The sequence below is a fragment of the Pseudorca crassidens genome, chromosome 5, assembly GCF_039906515.1.
Source record: "Pseudorca crassidens isolate mPseCra1 chromosome 5, mPseCra1.hap1, whole genome shotgun sequence".
In the NCBI taxonomy this organism is placed as follows: Eukaryota; Metazoa; Chordata; class Mammalia; order Artiodactyla; family Delphinidae; genus Pseudorca; species Pseudorca crassidens.
The window spans coordinates 37,063,121-37,082,627 of NC_090300.1; the positions used below are offsets into that span (position 1 = coordinate 37,063,121).

Sequence of the window (19,507 nt, forward strand, 5' to 3'; positions counted from 1 at the left end):
ATAGCACTTCTGTGAGGTAGGCACTTCTGCCTCCATTGTACAGATGAGGATGCTGAGCCTCAGAGAGTATAGTAACTAACTCAAGATCACACAGCAAATAAGTGGCAGAGCCAAGATTAAAATCCAGGCCTGTCAGTTGTGTGTGACCATGTGTGATGTAAGCGTGAGTGTGTAGGTGTCTTGTTCCTTCTGCCCAAAGAACTTCCTTTCTTGTGTTGTAGATCTGCTAGCAAGAAATTGTCTTGGCATCTGACTTCTTTATATCAATTCCATTTTTGAAATATTTTTGCTGGGTATAAAATTCTGTGTTGACAATATTTTTCTTTCAGTACTTCAGAGATGTCACTTCATTTTCTTCTGGTTTGCATGGTTTCTGACAAGGTAACAAAGATTTTTATTCTATATTTTCTTAGGCCTGTGATCCAATATATTCTTGTTATTTCTGTTTAAACAGTCAGTTATCTTTTAAAGAGATTTCAATGATACAAAAGAAATCTTACACATTTTCCCATGTAGTGACCATTCCCTGTGTTCACTATTCCTTTATGTGGACCCACATTTCCATCTGGTGTCATTTCACTTTTTCCTGTACAGATCTGCTGCTGATGAATTCTGTCAGCTTTTGAATATTTGAAAAAGTTTTTATTTCATCCTTATTTTTGAAAGATGTCATCCTTGATGAGGATGTATATATATATATAGTATATAGTATATATATAGTATATATATATATAGTATATATCTGAAAGTTACAGAATTCTAGGTTGATAAGTTTTTCTTTCAGGACCTTACAGATACTGCTCCATTGTCTTCTTGCTTGCATTGTTTCTGAGGAGAAGTTGCTGTCTTCTTTATCTTTGTTTCCCTGTATATAGTGTGTCATTTTTCCCTGGCTACTTTTATGATTTTCTCTTTATCACTGATTTGGTGCAATTTGATTATGATGTGCCTCTGTGTGGTGTCTTTTATGTTTCCTTTGCTTGGGGTTTGTTGAACTTTTTGGATCTGTGGTTTACATTTTCTCTCAAATTTGTAATATTTTCAGTAAAACTTTCTTCAATTCTTCGAGAACTCCAAATACATGTATGTTAATCTACTTGATGTCATCCTATGGCTCACTAGTGTTCCAGTAATTTATTTCTATTCTTTTTACTCTGTGTTTTATTTTAGATATTACTCTGTCTTCAAGTTCATTGATCTTTTCTTCTGCATTTAATCTGGGATTAATCTGTTGCTAACCCATCTAGTGTATTTTTTCATTTCCCACATTGTAGTTTTTACTTCTAGAAGGATGATTTGTGTCTTTTTAAATATCTTCCATATCTCTGTTTAACTTTTTGAACATATGAAATACAGTCATAATAATTGTTTTTTTAAATATTTTTGTTTGCTAATTCTAACATTTGTGTCAGTTTCGACTGATTTTTTTCTCCTTATTAAGGATTTATTTTATTGCTTCTTTTCATGCCTGGTAATTTTTTATTGGATGCTAGACATTGTGAATTTTGTCATGTTGTGTATTGGATGGTTTTTGTATTCCTGTAAATTCTTAGGATTTGTTAGCTGGGACTGGAGTGGTGCTCAGTCTGGGGCTAATTATTTCCCACTTTTGAGGCATAGCCCTTCAGAGTTCTCTCCCCAGTGTGCCATGAATGAGGAAGCTTTTCACTCTGGCTGGTAGGAACAGGCACTATCCCAGGCCTATGTAGATGCCAGGTGCTGTTTCCTTTTTAATCCATTTGGGTGGTTCTTTCCCAAGTCTTGAGCAGTTTCTTTACACACCTTTGCTGATCAGTCCTCAGCTGAAGACTTAAGAGAGCCACTTCGCAGACCTCTGGTGTTCTCTCTCTCTCTGTGCACCTCTTTCCTCTCTTGTGAACTTCGGCTGACGTGTTTTCTCCAGACTCTTAGCTCTATCTCTCCATTCCCTGTGCCATGTCCTGAAGTTTTCTCAAGGCAACAATTTGGGGGCAGTTGGGGGGCTCACTTGATTTGCTTCATGTCTCTCAGGGTTTACTGTCCTTTACTGCCCTTATGTACTGTCTTGAAAATCAGTTTCATATATTTTGTCTGTCTTTTGATTGTTTCCAGTGAGAAGATAAATCTGATGACCAGAAGCTAACATCTTGGGTCTTTGTTTTTTCATTTAATCATTTATTTGTAGGGGACACTGGTCTGGGCCCATAAGTGAGAACATTGGCTTGGACAGGAGTGTTGTCTAGTTAGTATTCTTTTTTTTTTTTGTGGTACGTGGGCCTTTCACTGCTATGGCCTCTCCCGTTGCGGAGCACAGGCTCCGGACGTGCAGGCTCAGCGGCCATGGCTCATGGGCCCAGCCGCTCCGTGGCATGTGGGATCTTCCCGGACTGGGGCATGAACCCGTGTCCCCTGCATCGGCAGGCGGACTCTCAACCACTGCACCACCAGGGAAACCCTAGTTAGTATTCTTGATTTTCATCTGTGATGTTCATACAATTAATTATATAAACGTAAATTTGCTGCATGATTTCTGCACTCTGGAGTCTTTGCAAGAACTTTCTGCTATCCAGCTCTTATTACAAGCTCATCATTAACAACTAGTTTGGTCTTGTCTTATGAATACTGAGAATTGTACAGTTGATCACGTTAGCTTTCTTTTTTGCTCTGACCTCCAGAGAGCTCAGGCAGTTTCTTAGTCTGACTTTAATGATCAGGTAATATATTTTAAGATGTATGTCTGTGAACAAACTTTTTGCTCCAGCCTTCTCTTTTTAGCTTATTTATCCTTTCCCTTATATCCCTCTTAAAATTCTTAGTTGCAAATAAGAGAAGTCTGCTCTCACTCTCCAGCTGATTCAAGCAGGCAGTGTATCAGAGCAATGACTGGGGAGCACAGAGTCTCTGGGAGGGTCAGAGTCAGAGAACCAGGCTTGGAACAGCAGCCTGACTCACACCAGCACTGGTCCAGGGGTAGACGCAGTCCCTCTGCTGGATACTATCAAAGGCTGGTGTTGAAACCCACATCAGAATCCAGGGACATCCCACACCTCACTAGATTCATGTCGGTCATTTCTGGTGAGTCTCACGTGAGCATCTGATGGGAGAAGTCTAGGTAGGATGCCTACAACAGAGCTGCAAGGGAGGCTCTTGCATTGGGGAGGATGGCTTTAGACCTCCCCAACACAGTAGGGGCATTCAGAGGAATTGCGCAGCTATCCACTATTGTTATTGATAGGTAGCTACTGTATCCTGATATTATTTTAAATAATATAGTCACCAGTGATCCTTTTGTGGGGGAAAGAAGGAGAGGGTTAACCCAGGCTATCAGATGAGTGTGAGCTCTCCTGTGCACAGCAGTCATGCCAACGCACAGCCTGGTGCACCCTCCCTGGCCTCTGTGCCCCTCCGCCCTCCCACCAGAGCAGACAGCGGAGCACAGACCCTTCTTGGGCTCTCAGGGCTCTAGGCCTGTGGGGGTGGGAGTGGGAATGGGATGAAATGTTTGAAGGTTAGTGAGACCCAAGGGTCAGAGGGACTCTGCCCACAGCTGGAAATGAGCCCCTCCCTTGGTCCTTTTATCCAGTTGCATTTCAGTCTTGGTAAGCATTGTCACTCGCCTCAGACTGGAAGCAGCCCTTAAAGACCATCTAGCCTGACCTCATTGGAATAATGACCTCTTAGCTCAGTGAGCGGCAGAGGTGAGATAATATGTTGGTGGGGGAAGGGAGTGGATGACACCCCACAGCGACTGACCCAGGGCAGGCTTTCCTGGCATCACTGGGCTCAGACAGAGCAGATGCGGACAGTTGGAGGACAGTGGGGAAGCGAGAGCATCGGGGATGGACCAGGCTCCCAGCTGGAGTAGGAGAAAGGGCCTGGGCCAGACCAGCCCCTACCACTGTCCTGTGACCACTCCTTCCGCTTCTCCCCCCTCCTCCCTCCTCGGTTCTGTCTTCCCTGGGTCCCCGGGTGAGGCCCAGGTGACTGAGCATCCTCCGGCAGAGGGAATTAACACACTTAATTAAAGTGTCCAATTAAGAGCTTTACATATTTCTTAATTACCGCCTGAGTCTTTGGGGGGATGGTTTGAAATGGGATTTTCACGTGTTTCCTCATTTAGCCTATGGTGAGCCAGCCAGCCCCTCAGGGCTCAGGTAGGAGCTGGCAGAGCTCTGTTCTGCAGCAGCTCTTCTGAGCGTGAGGTGGCAGGGTGGGGTGTGCAGCAGGACCCCGGTGCCCAGCCCCCCACGCTTCTCCACCTTGCAGGAGAGCAGGGCTGGGTTTTCTGGTTTGTGAAAATAGAACAAAAGGAAACAAGGATCAGACAGATGAAGCTGGTGTCTCCAGCTGTTCGTCTTATCACCACAGGGCCTGGGGGCTGTGCACCTCATGGTCAGGCCAGGAATGGGGGACTTTGTAGGCAGGGAGGTGCATGGGACTGGTGGAGCCATCTCCCCAGGCTCCTGCAGGGCAGGGACACTGGACCAGGAAGGGACTGGCCTCCTTCCCAGCACTCCCCAGCATTTCCCATCTGTGTTCTGGAAACTGAGCTGATGGGACACCTGAGTTAGCTGGGCCCATCGTAAGAATGGGTTGCTGGTCTGAGCCCTGGGGAAGCAGATTTGCCTTTTCAGCCCCGAGGGCCACCTTGTGACAGCTTCGGACCTTCTCTGACCTGGGCAGGCTGATGGGGCTATGGGCCAAGAATGCAGAGACCCTTTCCGTGGCATGGGGACGGCTTTCCTAAAAACACAAGTGTCTGAGAGGTGGGCAGCCCGCCAGGGCAGCCTAGAGATGGCAGTGAGGTCTGCCACATCTTTCCTGCCTGCCACTCTGGGCCCAGCTCTGTGACCCCGAGGAGGACCAGGGGAGACCCCACTGACCATCCAGCAGCGCCCCTGCGCTGGTGTGGGCGGCAAACGTGAGTGAGCAGCTGGGCACAGATGGTGGGGCAAGGTTCGGGTGTGGCTCGGTGGGGGGGGACCCCAGGGGTGGGGCACACACTGCCGGGTCTTGGCAGACCCTCTACCAAGTCTCCAGCGAACTTCTTGCACTCTGCCTCACATATTGCCCCATTTCTGGCCCTCACGGCAGTCTTTCCACCTCCACCCTCACCCGCAGTGGAGGTGACAGGGCGGAGAGGGGTCCTTCCTGGAGCAAGACAGTGTCGGAGTGGGAGTCTGGGTGCTCACAGCCCACTCAGCTGTCAGCCTGTGGCCCGGGCCCCAGCCATGCCCGGGAACTCTCACAGGCACTGACCCCAAAGCCCTGGGAGTCTGGCTTCACGTGGCAGCCATGGTGAGATGTGGGTAAGGGACAGCTGTATGCAGAGGACACCTCAGCCTCACATCACCAGACCCCTCTGGTCCCTCTCCTGGGAATGCTGTCCCCCTGATGCCTTGTCTTCACCAGTCAAGACCCAGCCCAAATGCCACCGCCTGCAGGATGCTTCTGCAGTTCCCCAGCAGAGAGTGGCCTTACCTTTTTGTTGGCCTCTTGGTACCCCCTCTCAAGTTGCCTCACATCTTAGGTGTTTGCACCTGAATCTGGCTCTGCCACTGGGTGAGGGCTGCTGTAGGGCAGAAGGACATCTGCTTCTCACTATGAATTCTGGGCCTAGCCTGGGCCTAGCACAGAGTAAGCCCCCACTGGGTGTTTGTTGAATGAACAGAGAGGCCTCACGTCCTCTGCGGCTACCTAGAAGCCACCTGAATGTACAAAAATCTATTTACCTGGGACCTGCCACTGAGATGGGGACTGGGGCCCATGGGAGGCTGGTGGAGTGAGTGGCCCCCATGGGTGAGGTCCAGGTGGGTGCTGCTAGCTGGCTATGAAGGGCCACCTTGCACTGGTTGAACTTCCAGGGTGTGTGGAACCGAGCTCATCGGGACAGCCCACGGGTTTGCAAGACCTCTGGGCCCGAAGCTTAGATGTGGGTAAGGAAAGGACTGTTCCGTGGTGACATCAATAATGGAAAATAAGCTTAGATCCTCAGCTCATGAGGTTGCATGATTATTACCCATCATTATGTAATGATTTTTTTTCGGAATGTAGTGCTGGTATCTGTGCTTTGGTCTGACAATTTTAAAGAAAGCTTTTATGGGTGACCTGAATCCAGAGTGATGACCTGGTGTTTGCTTCTTGTCCAGTTCGCTTGGGCTTAAGGAATGGCCCCATCGTGTGCTAGTCACAAAGCCAGGTGTCAGGGAGGCGTCCTGGGCTCTCCTCTGAGTCTGACCAGTTACTAGGTCCTGTCACTCTCCTCTGCTCTCCACTTCTCCCCAGCGCCACTGCCTTTGCTTTAACTGAGATCCGCCATCCCTCGCTGGATTCCTGCCTCCAATCTGGCCCCTGTAGGCCCTTCCCCCCTTAGAAGTGTAAGTTTTCTTCCTAAAGCACAGAACTGTTGCTCTGATTACCTAATACTCTATAACAAACCACCCCAAACTTAATGGCTCAAGAGGATGAAAATATTTACTTTGCTCAGGAATCTATAATTTGGGCAGGTCCTAGCGGGGAAAGGGTGCCTCTGTTCCACTTTGATGGCTCCAAGGCTGGACTTGAGTCATCTGAAGGCTCGCCCACCCACAGGTCTTCTGGCTGTTGGCTGCTGGCTGGAGGCCTCCGTGGAGGTTCTCCCACGTGTAGGCTGCCTTGGGCTTCCTCACAGCATGGTGGCTGGGTTGAAGGGCTAGCTTTCAGAGTGTGAGGGAGCTGGAGCATTCCAGACTGAAGCTGTGCTGCCTTTTCTAACCTCGCCTCGAGCCACACACGGTGCCATTTCTGCCACAGTCACGGGCCCACAGATTTACCTCTGGATAGAGTGTCTGTGGTACATTGTAAGAAGAGCACGTGGTATGGGGCATATTTTGTGAGCCATCGTGGCCATTATGAGCTGCCACAGCTTTCCCACCACCTCTCTGCTTAAGACCCTTCGGGACCTCCTGCCGCCCCTAGGAGAGAATCGTGCTCTTTGGTGTGGCCACATGGCCTGGCCATCTAGCCCCTGGCCCACCGGGCTTGCCTCTATCGGTCCGTCCCTTCCCTTCCTCTGCAACTGGCCCCATAGATGGATTTTGGTTTAAATCAACTCAGCGGCCACACGTAGCTTCCTTGAACAGTGCTTGTCGTTTACCCCTCTCCTTACACACCTGGTCTGGCCCCATTTTCCCTGAGCCAAAGGACAGGGGAAATGACCTTGACCTTGTTGCCTCCCATCTCTTTGCACAAGCTTTTTATCTTCCTGCCTGTGTGCATTTGCTCCCGCTGTTCCCTCCGCCCGAAATACCTGGTCTCCTCTGACCCCCGCTTCCCACAGTTCAACAGCTGCCCTTGCAGCCTTCCTGATGCCCAGCCCCCTGGGCCCCCGCCCTTTGTGATCTCCGCTTTGCTGCTGGTCAGACCTTCCCATAAACCAGCGCAATGTCATTCATGAGGTGAGGTCTTTGGCATCATATCTGGTTTTATATGTCAGCTCCACTGCTTCCCAGCCATGTGACCTTGGGGATACGAACCACCTCACTGGATCATGATGAGGATTAATGAGGAAACCTAAGAATTTCTTGTCTGGCGCTGAGCAGAATCCCAGTAAGAGTTAGCGTTTCCATTCCTTCTTTCTAGAGGCTCCTAATAAGTGCTCAGGAATGCATTTTCTCACCCTCATTTGGGTGAAAGAGGGAAAATGTCTCCCTGCTTAATCATGTGGGATTAAACCACCAGAAGATGATAAGCATATTGCTGAGCCGTGAGCAGAGAGAGAAAAGCTCAATAATGATTGCCTGCTTATTTTTAATAAAATCCTTCCAATAGAGCTGAATCTCTGCCCTGGGAAGGAGCTCCACGTTGCTGCAGTGGTGTCGGAGAGCAGTTGTTAGAAGGGCAGTGGGACAGTATGACCTTGAGGACAGGGCTGTGTGGGAGGCGGCCCTCCCACAGGCTGCAAGGGGCCTCAGGAGGGCAGGGGACCTCAGGGGGAGGGTCTCCCCCCTCCCCCTACCCAGCCCTGTCTGAGCTGCTTGAATGCGCTGTCCTCTTGGACCTCCCCTTGGCTGGCCCAGTGGTGGTGCCCTGTCAGCTGACGGCTCCAGCTGTCGCGCTGCTCTTTGCGGTGAGACGAGAGTGGCCAGGTAGGTGGGCTGTGCAGGCTCTTCATACCCAGGTTCCAGCACCTTCCACCCAGAGCAGTTGTTGAGGGTGGGGTGTGGGGTCAGGAAGTGCGTGGGGCGGCCCCTTTACGCAGCCAGCTCCTTTACGTGATGCCAGGGCAGCAGTGGGCGAGGGGCTCCTTTGTAAAGCTCCGCCTCAGGGCCCTAGGGACAAAGCATGGAGGCACCTTTCCTGCTGTTGGTGCTGCATAGTGTTGCCTGGGCTCTGCTCTGAGGGCTGGTTGGTCCCCTGCAGGCTGGTGAGTCCCACCCTGGAGCCCTGGGGCCATGGGTCAGGGTGGAGGCCTGGCTCAAGCTGGGGCCGGGGCAGGACACACCAGCCGTGGTGCTGATGCACACCTGCCTGCAGTAAAGGGTGCACACTGAGGCCGCGGGGAGGGTGAGCCGTTAGAGGCCTCTAAGCAGGGAGGCCAAGCTGACAGGTTCAGACAGGGTCTGAGCCATGTTGTCCTGGCAGCCATGGAAAGAATATGGGTGGTCTTGGGGAAGCTCTGAGGTAAGGAAGAGGAGGGCTTCTGCTCTGAGAAATGAGAAAAACCACCTAGAAGAGTGGGAAGAAATCATCCCCTTTTGATAACGAGGCTGTCATTCAGTCCAGGCCTCAGTTGGTGTGCTGGGCCCCAGGTGTCCTAACCCACCCATCCTTGCTTTGCTGAGCCCTCCGTTTGCCCAACCCGTGCCTGAATTCCCAGTTTCTGGCCTTGCAGGTTGGGTCAAGCACTGCCTGAGTAGGGAGAGGCCCTGCCTCCAGCCCATCCCAAGAAAAAGGTGCCTTGACTTGGCAAGGCTATTCCCGGAGCTCTGTGACATCTACAGTGGTGGCAATAATGACCCAGCAGAATCCTGAAACCCAGCATGACCCAAAGACGCTAAGGAGCGTCAGGGATAGGAGCTCAGTCCCTGGTCCGACCACCTTATCCTGGCGCTGCTCGGCTCTGGCCCTAGGCAAGGAGCTGTCAGCTCGTTTCCCCTTGTATAAAATGGGGGTGCATGAGTACCTGCTTCAGGGTTGGGGACTAACCAGGGTGGTCTTAAGGGCTTAGTACAGCATAGCTGCAAACACAGAAGTCCTGCAAGCTTCAGGTAGGCGGGTGTCCCGTCTCCTCTGTTTACTGCTGTCGTGTAAATCTGTGCCTGGCACAGCCTTGGGGTGTGCCTGACGTGCTCCGTAAATACAGGGTTCAGGTGTTGCCTGTTACGGTGACTGTGAGAAAGCTCAGAAAATATTGGCACTGGCCAGGACCCCACACCTAAAAGTTCCTCCTGCACAGTCCCGGGACACTACTTGTTCCTTTGGCATTTTCTCCTCCCACCTAGCAGTCGCCCTGCAAGCCACTGTGAAGCCACTGGCAGTGGCTGGCGCCCCAAGAAGGGGAACTTGGCAGAGAAGCCTTGCAGGGCTTTCTGATCTCTCAGCTCCTCCGTGAACCTCCTGTTCCTTTAGTGGCTTTTGGGGATTCCGCTGTCTCTCCTCCCTGCCTGCTCAGCTGCCCCAGGGGAGAGCCCGCTGGAGAAGAGGACCGTGTCCCTTTTGCCAAGGTGTGAGGTGCTGTGTGTCACCACAGAGGGGAGCTACCAGTGGGCCCTGCAGTACCTCTCTTCCCGAGGAGGAAGGAACTTTCCATTGTCTCTTGGAAAAGGAGGATGCCGTGCGCTCCCTGATTTCGTCCTCCTCCTGCTGGCTCGGGTTGCTCCACTTTTCACTCTGTGGTCGGTCCCCCCTCGGCAGTTCCCAGCCAGGCCTTTCTGTGGCCTCAGAGCCTCAGAGCTGATCCTCCAGGTGTGGGAAGCCCCGACTTCTCACCTTTGTGTGAGTTTGAGTGGAGATTTAAAGCAATTGGAAAGTACTTTACAGATTTAACTTTTATTAGAAGCTCAAAGGGCAGTTTCCAGGTAAACTTACAAGAGATCCTGGGTGTATTACTGCTCACCCCAGAGATACTGAGAAGAGAAACGAGGCTATTCTGACACCACCGGGTGTACTGCAATTCAGTCCTGGCGCTACCCACTCTGAGCTGGTGTCAGGCTGCCCAGGTTTAAGGGCACAGTCCCCAGCTAGATTGCCACCCACCTCAGACGCAAGCTGTAAGTGGGGTCCCCAGGAGCAGTCGCACTTCTGACCAGCTGACTGCAAATCTGGGGGTGCCCACGACCCTCCTCAGGTTCCATAATTCACCAGAATAACTCACAGAACTCAGGAAAGCACTCTACTTACAATTACAGTTTTACTATGAAAGATAAAAATCAGGAACAGCCCAATGAAAAGACGCGAAGGGTGAGGTCTGGGAGGCCTGGAACCGAGCAGTGTGTCTTCTCCCTGTGGAAGACAATTGCCCTTCCCTTACAAGTGCTGGCTGTTGGGAGAGGACTGCACTCACCTGGTGCACTACTGAGGCTTCCGAACTGGAAAAGGACCTTTCCCAGAGGAACCCCATTGGGTTGCCCTGCTCCGTCCAGGCAGTGACCAGCCACCCTTCCAGGCCCAGCCTGTGGACATCCCGTCCAAGAATCGGGGAGAGGTGGAAGGAGAGCTCTTGGGCGCTGGCTCTCTTGCGTTCCCTGCCAGAGTTATCTGTCTTCAGCAGCCCGGAGCACAAAGAGCTCTGAGCCAAGCTCAGCTGGTCCGGTCCCCCTCTGAGCCTCCCAGGGCCATGGCAGAGACTCGGTGGGACGGAGTAGCACTCCTTGCTGGGCCTGACCTAACAAATATTCCTATCGCCCTTCCTTCCCACCCAGATGCTCACAAATGCTGCAGCAGGCATTTCCGCCACAGCCAGGCCTCAGGGGACCTGCACAGGGTTAGGTCAGAAGCCAAACCCTGCAATTTGGGAAATTAGCAGCATTTATGGGATTCCCAAGAGACTTCCTGGTTCTTTTAGCCATACCAGTGGTTCTCCGTTGGAGGTGTTACTGCCCCTTAGAGGGCATTTGCAAATGTGCAGGGGAGTTCAGGCTTGTCACGGTGACGGGGGATCCTGAAGGCATTTACCCAGCAAGGTCCGGGGATGCTAAACATCCTGCGAGGAGCTGGACAGTCAGGCACACGTTATGAAAAATAGTCCTGCCCAAGAGAGACGCTGAGGAGTCATTTACTTCCCCTGCCCTCTGGTTCCTTGGAAAGCCACGTTCCTCATCAGTGCCCAGGCTGCAATAAAGGAGGATGTCCCCATCCTAGCCTGTGACCAAGGGCAAGGCAGTATTTCCAGGTGAGCGTGGGCCCATGTGACAGAAGCATCTTGTAATGCACACACTTGCTCTGATTCTTCAGGTATGGCTCTTGCATCAGTTGGGCTCTTATGGGTCAAGGAAGACTTGGATTTGGGTGGTAAGAGTTCACAGGGGGAGGCCTCCTCCTTGGTGCCTGGCAGGAACGCCACTGCAGCCCACCCAGTGTAGACTTGGCTGCCTCACCTCAATGTCCCTCTCTGGGGGTCCCACCTCCCACTTCTGTTTCTGCATCTCATCTTTTCCTCTGGGCTTTTTTGTTTCATTATCTGTTTTTGTCACATGAAATGTGTTTAGAGGAGCCTAGCTCGGATCACGGCTAAACCCCTCTCTTCTTGTTGTTTTACAGTCGGGAAGACGTCTCTGATCACGCGGTTCATGTATGACAGCTTCGACAACACGTACCAGGTGAGTTCCTGGGTCCCTGCCCCCCACCAAGCCCCGCAGTGTTTGCAGCCTTGACAGCCACCTGGACACCATGCCAGCCTCCCTCCCAGGGTTGCTGATGCTAGGATGAGAGTGGGGCATTCCTGGGACCTAGGGCATCCATCTTGCCTTGGAGGAGCTTCCCATCTGCACACTGGTCCCAGCCCGGTAAAGACCCTGGGCCCTTCTGAAGATGCAAACCTCAATAAGGGAAATGTTTCCAGTAGAGAAAGGACACCTTTCAGTCTGTGTTCTCTTGCCCCCCATGGCAGGTCTAAACCATGACAGTGTTTGGTTTCTCGGGGGCATCACCATGTGGAGGAGGATGGGCAAGAAGCAAAATGAGGGACGTGAAAGAGCAGTAGGAGAACTTGCTCCTCCAGCGTGGCTGTGTGCTGGACCTTCGTGAGTGCGTACACACAGACACACGCACACACACGCATACACACGCACACACGCCCACATACACACACACGCCCACACATACACGCGCACAGACGCCCACGCACACATGCACACGCGCACACACACACACACACACACACACACACAGTTGCTGGGACACTTCTTTCCCTGGAGAGGCTGGTGTGATGGGCCTGCACTGCTCTACATGGGCAGGAGGCTGGATAGAGTGACCTGTGTGCTCCTGGCTCTCAAGGGTGGTCTGGAATCAACCAGAGGAGGCTTCACGTAGCCTAAGGCTGAGCTCTTGAAGGTCAGTAACATTTCACTTTCCTGTCACCGCTGATGAGCAAATGAAGTGAATTTCCCCTGCAACTAAAGCTGTTATCACAAGGCACCAGACTTAATCATTTCAACTATTTTTAAGAAAAAATATATTGTTTTCTTCCTTAAGACAGACACAAATAATAATTCAATTTTCTAAGCCAGTGGGTTCTGTGAGATAGTAGTTCCAAGGGATGTTAGTAGGTGTTATTTGAGGGAAAAAAGTCAGGGAGAAGGGTTCGGGGCTTAGGGAACACTGGTGAACGAAAGTAAATCTACTTTTCTACTGCAGGACTTCTCAGGGCCTTTTACTACATCAGTGTATGGTTTTGATTTGCTGAAAGGGAGATGTAGTGTGCAGGATCTCCCAGATGTATTTGGTCATGGAATCCTTTCGTCATCGAGTCCTCAAAGGATAAATGTTTATAGAACACACTGGGGACTGCTGTGCTAAGAGGTCTCCCACATCCTGGGACCTACAGAGCATGCAGAGCACAGCCCACTGCAGATTACGGTTCTGTGTCTACTCTTTAGTCTGTCTGTCTCACTCTGGACCAGCCAGCATCTTTGCCTCATACACAGCTCCTTTCTCTGCCTCCCTCTAAATCCCTACTTTTCCTCTGCTGTCATCTGAAATACCAGATAACTAGCGGACTTGGTAAGAATTGACTGAAGGGTAAGGACATGGGGCCCCGAGTGCCGTACACAGCCTTGGACATCTGCTCTGGGATGATTATCTCAGCCACACTTTGTCTTGCTTGGTACAGGCCAGGCTCTGTACCACGGCAGGCTTGCAGAGCCCTCTCCTCCCTGTAAGGGGAGTCCTACTGCGTCGCTTTGCATCCGAATCACAGCTCTAACTTCAGTTCTCAAGTCTGACTTGGTATTTGCATATTTGTGTGTGTATTCATGTGTGTGTGTGTCAGTGAATGATCTCACAGATATTGTTTTGATTATTTGATTTTTCAAATATTAAGTTACTTATAATACGTCTTGTTGATGTCCCATTGACAATAAGTGATGCCCTTGGCTGGCTGGTGTTCTTGGCAGTGGTGGGCAGTAGAGATGGCCTCAGAGCCTTTGCAGTGGTCTTCACTGGTGTGGATCAAAGCCTCAACTCCTCCCCATGTCGTTTGAGTCTCCAATGTCACCTCCTGTGGCCCACTGCTTGTCCCATATCCCGTGGTCCAGCGGGCCTCCCTGCTTGCTGCTCCCCGCTCAGTGACATTGTCCCACTTCCATGCCTTGGCTCATGGTGTCACCTCTGCTGGAATGCCCTTCCCTCTTCTCTCCTCTGCTGTGGAAAATTCCTCTGACTCATCAAGGCTCAGAGCACATGTTTGTCTGTGGTCAGGACCCTCCTCATGCTCTGCACCCCTCCACGGCTCCATCTTCCCTAGCACACTGTCCTCGGGGCTCCTTTGCCCTCCCAGCCCTACAGGAACTCCTACTGCTCTGGCTGCCGGATGGGCTCTCAGCTTGGCTGAGGCCAGGACCCCTCGGATCCACCTCTGCATTCATGGGTCCAGAGCAGGGCCTGCCCACAGCTGGTGTCAGCTGGTGTCAGAATCCACCACAGTGGCTTCAAGAGGCCCTGTCTGCCTTGGTTTTTAGACTCCATCTGACTGAGCGGCCACAGTGGCCCAGTGTCGATGTCCAGCGTCCTGGCAAAAAGTGAAGAAAGCCCAAGTCCCTCCCCACTGTAGGCTCTTCTGACTTGCTTTTTGGCTGCAGGTAGAATTTCTCTCCCAATACCCTCTAAGATGGTAGTTAGGCTGGGAGGCTGGGGCTCCAGTTGTGTGCGCACACAGGCCCATTTTCATGAATTCTCTGGAGATGGAGAGGGGGAAATGTTACTTTTTCTTAACATGGTGGCAGAGGCACTTGGGAAGTAGACAAGATGCCCGAGGGCCCCAGGGGATGTTCCCAGTTGTGCCCCCCTACGCTGACCACTCCCCAGCACTGCCCACAAATACCCTGTGTACCAACCAGTACAGCCCAGCAGAGCGCCCCTGTCCCCGCCTTGATTGGCTGAGGTGCCCAGAAAGTTCCCAGGGCAGCTCCACCGCTCCACCCCTCCCATCCTTATGTGTGTCTCTGGCTCTGTCTCCCGCCCCCTCCCCTATTCACTTATTCTGACAACGGATGTTTGTCAAGTGCTTACTCTGTTTGCAGAGAAGTGGGAGAAAATGACCTGGCCACAGAATCTGGCCCTGCTCTGAGCCAGGCATGGAGGGTAGAGAGGGTTCAACCTCATCCTGGGTGGCAGCGAGTCCTCCCTCTGTCTGGGACTGAACATGCCCGAGGCCCCAAGGAGCTGGCATGAGGACCTGGGCACGCAGAGCGCGGTTCCCCGCCAGACCTCTCCAGGGTCCTGTCCGCCTGGCAGGCCCAGGGGAGATGCTGCCTTGTTGACCTGTGGCCTTGGGAGCGGGTCTCCTGCCGCCTCCTGCCTGGCATTTCCCCTGCACACACATGTACCTTGTTCTCCTCTTGACATGTGCATTCCCCAGCCTCTCACCACCCACCTGTCACCCCATCTAAATCCACTCACTTAAAGAAGCAAAAAGTCAAGACTTACAGCCTGGTGAGATTCATGTCTGCAACAATGCTCTTATATAAAATCCCAACTAAAAAATGTCTTTCAAAATGTACTAAGAAGAAACCCCTGGTACCTGCGCCATGATGAGATATGGCCCTCTCTGTGGGCCAGACTCCCTTTCCCCTCCCGGTGGCCAGTGAAACCCACCTGTGGGCCTGGCCCTTGGTCCACCTGTTTGAAACCTGCACTAGAACCAGAATGGGAGGTTTCAGCCCCCCAGGTGGTGGCTGTGGGTGAGAGGGGGGAATCTGGGAGCAGCCCTCTTCCTGGGGTTTCTCATGGGTCCCCCATCTTGGCTGCACGTTAGCAGTACCTACTGGGGGGATGACTGGAGATGCACAGGCTGGGTCAGGCATTAGCATTTTTAAATCTCAGAGGTGACCTGAGATGAACTGATAACCAAGGCTGGAGCCCCCGGCCTGTCCCTAGACCTCCCACCCAGCACAAGTTAGGAAAGCAGCCAGTGGGTCCCAGCCCGCTGGGGCTTACCTAGGTGCTCCTGGGAGTGTCTCTGGAGGACTGCACTGGAGCACTCCCTGGGTCCCACGGTGCCTCTGGGAAGGGGACAGCATGGCTGTGTCCACTGTGCCCTCACAGGCCGAGGGACTGCCTGAGTTGCTGTTAGTCCCTCAGTGATCTGGGGGCTTTCCTCTCTCCCTGCTAGCTGTGTATTAGTTTCCTGGGACTGCTATAGCAAATTGCCACAAACCAAGTGGCTGAAAACAACAGTTTATTCTCTCACAATTCCAGAGGTTAGAAGTCTGGAATCAGCAGAGCCACGCTCTCTCCAAAGGCCTGGGAGAGAATCCTTCCTACCACTTCCAGTCATTGGATTTAGGGCCCACCCTAAATCGTGGATGAGTTTTCATCCTGAAACCCTTAACTAATTACATTCACAAAGACCCTCTTTCCAAATAAGGTCACATTCTGAGATTCCAGATGGACAGAATTTGGGAAGAGGACACTCTTCAACCCACTACACAGTGTCCCAGCACCTCCCAGTCTGATCCCATTGGGGACCCCTCCAGGCTCCAGGCCCCTCTGGTGCTTCACGTGCTACTGGCCCAGCATCTGACCCGGGGAAGCCATTTCCCCAGGAGCCTATCTGGCAGCAAGTCTTTTTGTTCTTACAGGGCTTTTCAGAATGATCAGATATTTCTTTATGTAACATTTGTAAGTTGATTTAATAAAGTAAATAGGTTCACTGGGGCCTGGTCATTGACGCCATGGAGCTGCCCATCTGGCTGCTCAGCAGCCCCCAAACCAGCGCCTGCCCCACCCTGACAATTCACCCCTGCAGCACGGGTGGCCTTTCAGGGGAGCCGAGCTCCCGCTGGGTCTCACAGTAGCACATCCCAGGTGCTCAGGGAGGGGGCGTTTGTGATGACCTTGGTATGTGAGGGGTCGTCCGCGTGGGGCTGGACGCTTTGAAGTCTCTCTTTCTGGGGCAGCAAGTTCTGCTAATGCTTGTCCAACGAGACTCAGGAAGGTGGTCTGGAGGCTGCCAGGCTTGGGCAGCCAAGCCCCACACCTAAAGTGTCTCCACATCGCCTTCACTGGTGGGCCTGAAGTGGGCCACAGTGAGGAAGAAGGACCTGGGGATGGGTCAAGCCTGAATGTCCTCCTTGGACACCCAGCCTCACACTCATGGGCGCTGCTCTCTGATCCTCTCCCCTGCCAGGGCCAGGGAAAAGGAAAGGCCTGGGGACTTGGCGGTAGGTTGCTGATGGCACTGAGCACCTTTCTATCAGGGGGTCACTGTGAGGAGATGAGTGAGCCCACACAGAGCCCACAGCAGCCAAGACAGACCAGGAGCCAGGGTTCCCTCTGATAGGTGGGGAGGTGCCCGGGGCTCCACCTTGAAGAGGAGGTGCAACCAGTCAGACGAGTGGATGGGTCGGCACGCAGGGTCCAGGGGAGATGGCTTTTGTGGCCACGGCATGGAGCACTTGGTCAGCAAGAGGCAGGAGGTTCAGAGGAGCCACATGGCGTGCTGCAAGGGCACCGGGCAAGGCAGCTGGCCCTTGGCCTACAGGGTGCATGGTGCAGCATCCGTCCCATTTGCCAGGGTGTGTGTGCACATCGTACTGTGCTGGGCACCCAGCTCTGAGGGCAAGGTCCGGTGGTGGGGTGGCCAGGCTGCAGCTCTGCAAGGACAGATCCTGGGCGGTGGGCGGGTAGAGGTGAGGGGGTGGGCCTCACGTGGCCGCCCTACCCCTCCCCGGGGAGCATGGTCTGCGGCTGGAGTGCTGACATGGGGCTGAGGCTCACGTCGTAACCAACACTGCTGTCCAGGTACTTCCCTGCTCATCCTCCCATTCTCTCATCCTACATTAATGCGTGAAGCTCATCAAGAGTGTTGTGGTCCTTGGGGGCGTGGAGCTTCAGACAAGGCAGGGATCAGTGGCTGTTCTAGTGGGTGTGGAAGACTTCCTGGAGGAGAGGGTGGGAGCTGAGTGGGAAGGGGCAGGGAGGATCTGATGCCACTGTGTGGGAGGGAGGATTAGTATGCTGAAGGAGAAGCCTTGGTGGGGGCCCCAGGTGCAATGATCCAGTGCTGCGCATGCGTGGGGGGCGGTGCCGGGGCGGGCTGTGCCCTTTTGGAGTGGAGGGTCCTAGCGGGCCTGTGGACGGGCTACTGGCTGAGCTGCCTTTTGACTTTCACGGCCTTAGGCACTTTTGCCTTCCAGGGCACTTTGCTCCTTCCTTCATTAAAAAGCTATATATATATATATATATATATATATATATATATACACACAAATATATGTATGTAAATTATATTTTATAACTGTATTGTTCTAAAGATGAAGACAATACAGGCTGGATTCATTATTATATGTCATTATTATTATATTCATTTTTTCTTTTGATTTTAAAAGAAATTAAAAGTTATAAAGTTAAAAAAAAAAACACAGGGCTTCCCTGGTGGCGCAGTGGTTGGGGGTCAGCCTGCCGATGCAGGGGACACGGGTGCGTGCCCCGGTCCGGGAGGATCCCACGTGCCACGGAGCGGCTGGGCCCGTGAGCCGTGGCCGCTGAGCCTGCGCGTCTGGAGCCTGTGCTCCGCAACGGGAGAGGCCACAACAGTGAGAGGCCCGCGTACCGCAAACAAAACAAAACAAAACAAAACACATTTTTCTGGGCCTCTAAAAGTACTGTGGGTTCCAGGGTCTGTGCCTGCTGTCCCAGTGGGTAAGTGGGCCTAGTTGATGAGGCTGTGGAGGCCCTAGGAACTCAGCGGGGCTTGGGCTTCTGGGGCAGGGAATGGAGAGAGCTATTGTGGTTCCTACGGTGGGCACCGATGGGATCAAAGACCCCAGAGTTTGCAGGAGACAGGCCTGTGGGTTGCAGTTGCAGCAGGGCCCGCAGACTTGGATGCAGCTCTGTGAGTGGAAGGGCGGAGCATGGGAGGGAGGAACGTCACTGAGCAGTCATGCAGGGCTGCGTGGGATGTGAGTGAGGGGCCTGGGCTAAGCCTGGGCCTAGACACACAAGACAGTGGGAGGGGCGAGTGGACAGAGTAGGCCTATGGGGTGCAGAAGAGGGAGAGGAGTGGGCCCTGGGTTTCTGTCCAGACACCCCAGAAGAATATCGGTGCTGTCAACACAAAGCAAAATGAAAAGTTGAGTGGGAAGTGATAGTGGAACAGTCAAGTGAAGATGTTTGAAAATGGCTGTTATGTGGGTGGGCCCAGGAGACGCTGGAAGGATCTGGATTCCTGAAGTCCCAAGAGCTACTGAGTTTTCTGGGTCAGACTGTAGAGAGCAGGTGGAGGGCCAGGAGGAGGGGCCTTTCCCCATAGAATCCAAGATGCCACGTATCCCCAGGTGGTGTCCAGGTAACCACCCGGCACCTGGAGAGACAGGGGCAGAATCTTCCACCCCTGTCGAGGTGGTCAGAGTGGGGTCACACAGAGGAGAAAGAGTCAGCACATCCTCTTATATCAGCTCTTTTTTTCTCCTCCAAAACAATGCTGCATGCAGAGGCCTGGGTTCAAATCCCACCTCTGTCACTTAGCTGAGAGATTCTGGGCCAGCATCCCAGTTTCTTAGTATTGCATTTTTTAACCTGGAAATTATTTGGATGGCATTTAACCCCTGCATCACCTAGACCAGTGGCCTCAAACTTTAGCAGTAGGGATGTGGTTAATTTGTATTTAAACCATAGCTCATGGAGGTCTTAAAGCCTGGATGATGGAAAATTATAGGCCAGAAATACTGTTGATACAAATGTGCATTACCATGCTCTATATAGAGAGCGAAGCAAACCAACAACTCCACAACAAACTAAGTTGGTAATGATGAAGTGAAGCTAACAATAACTTACTAACATAGTGTTTTCATGGGAAACTGTGGGCCTCCCAACCATGCTTGCCTGTGCA

At 52.3% G+C, this 19,507-nt stretch overlaps 1 protein-coding gene across 1 annotated transcript in view; it reads left to right on the top strand.

The window, feature by feature from the left end:
• RAB6B (RAB6B, member RAS oncogene family) overlaps positions 1–19,507 on the top strand; it is a 58,700-nt gene that overhangs the window by 14,419 nt on the left and 24,774 nt on the right. Inside the window, exon 2 of the mRNA XM_067737770.1 lies at positions 11,719–11,777. Within this exon, the coding sequence (XP_067593871.1) occupies positions 11,719–11,777 (59 nt within the window). The remainder of the gene's footprint in view (positions 1–11,718; positions 11,778–19,507) is intronic.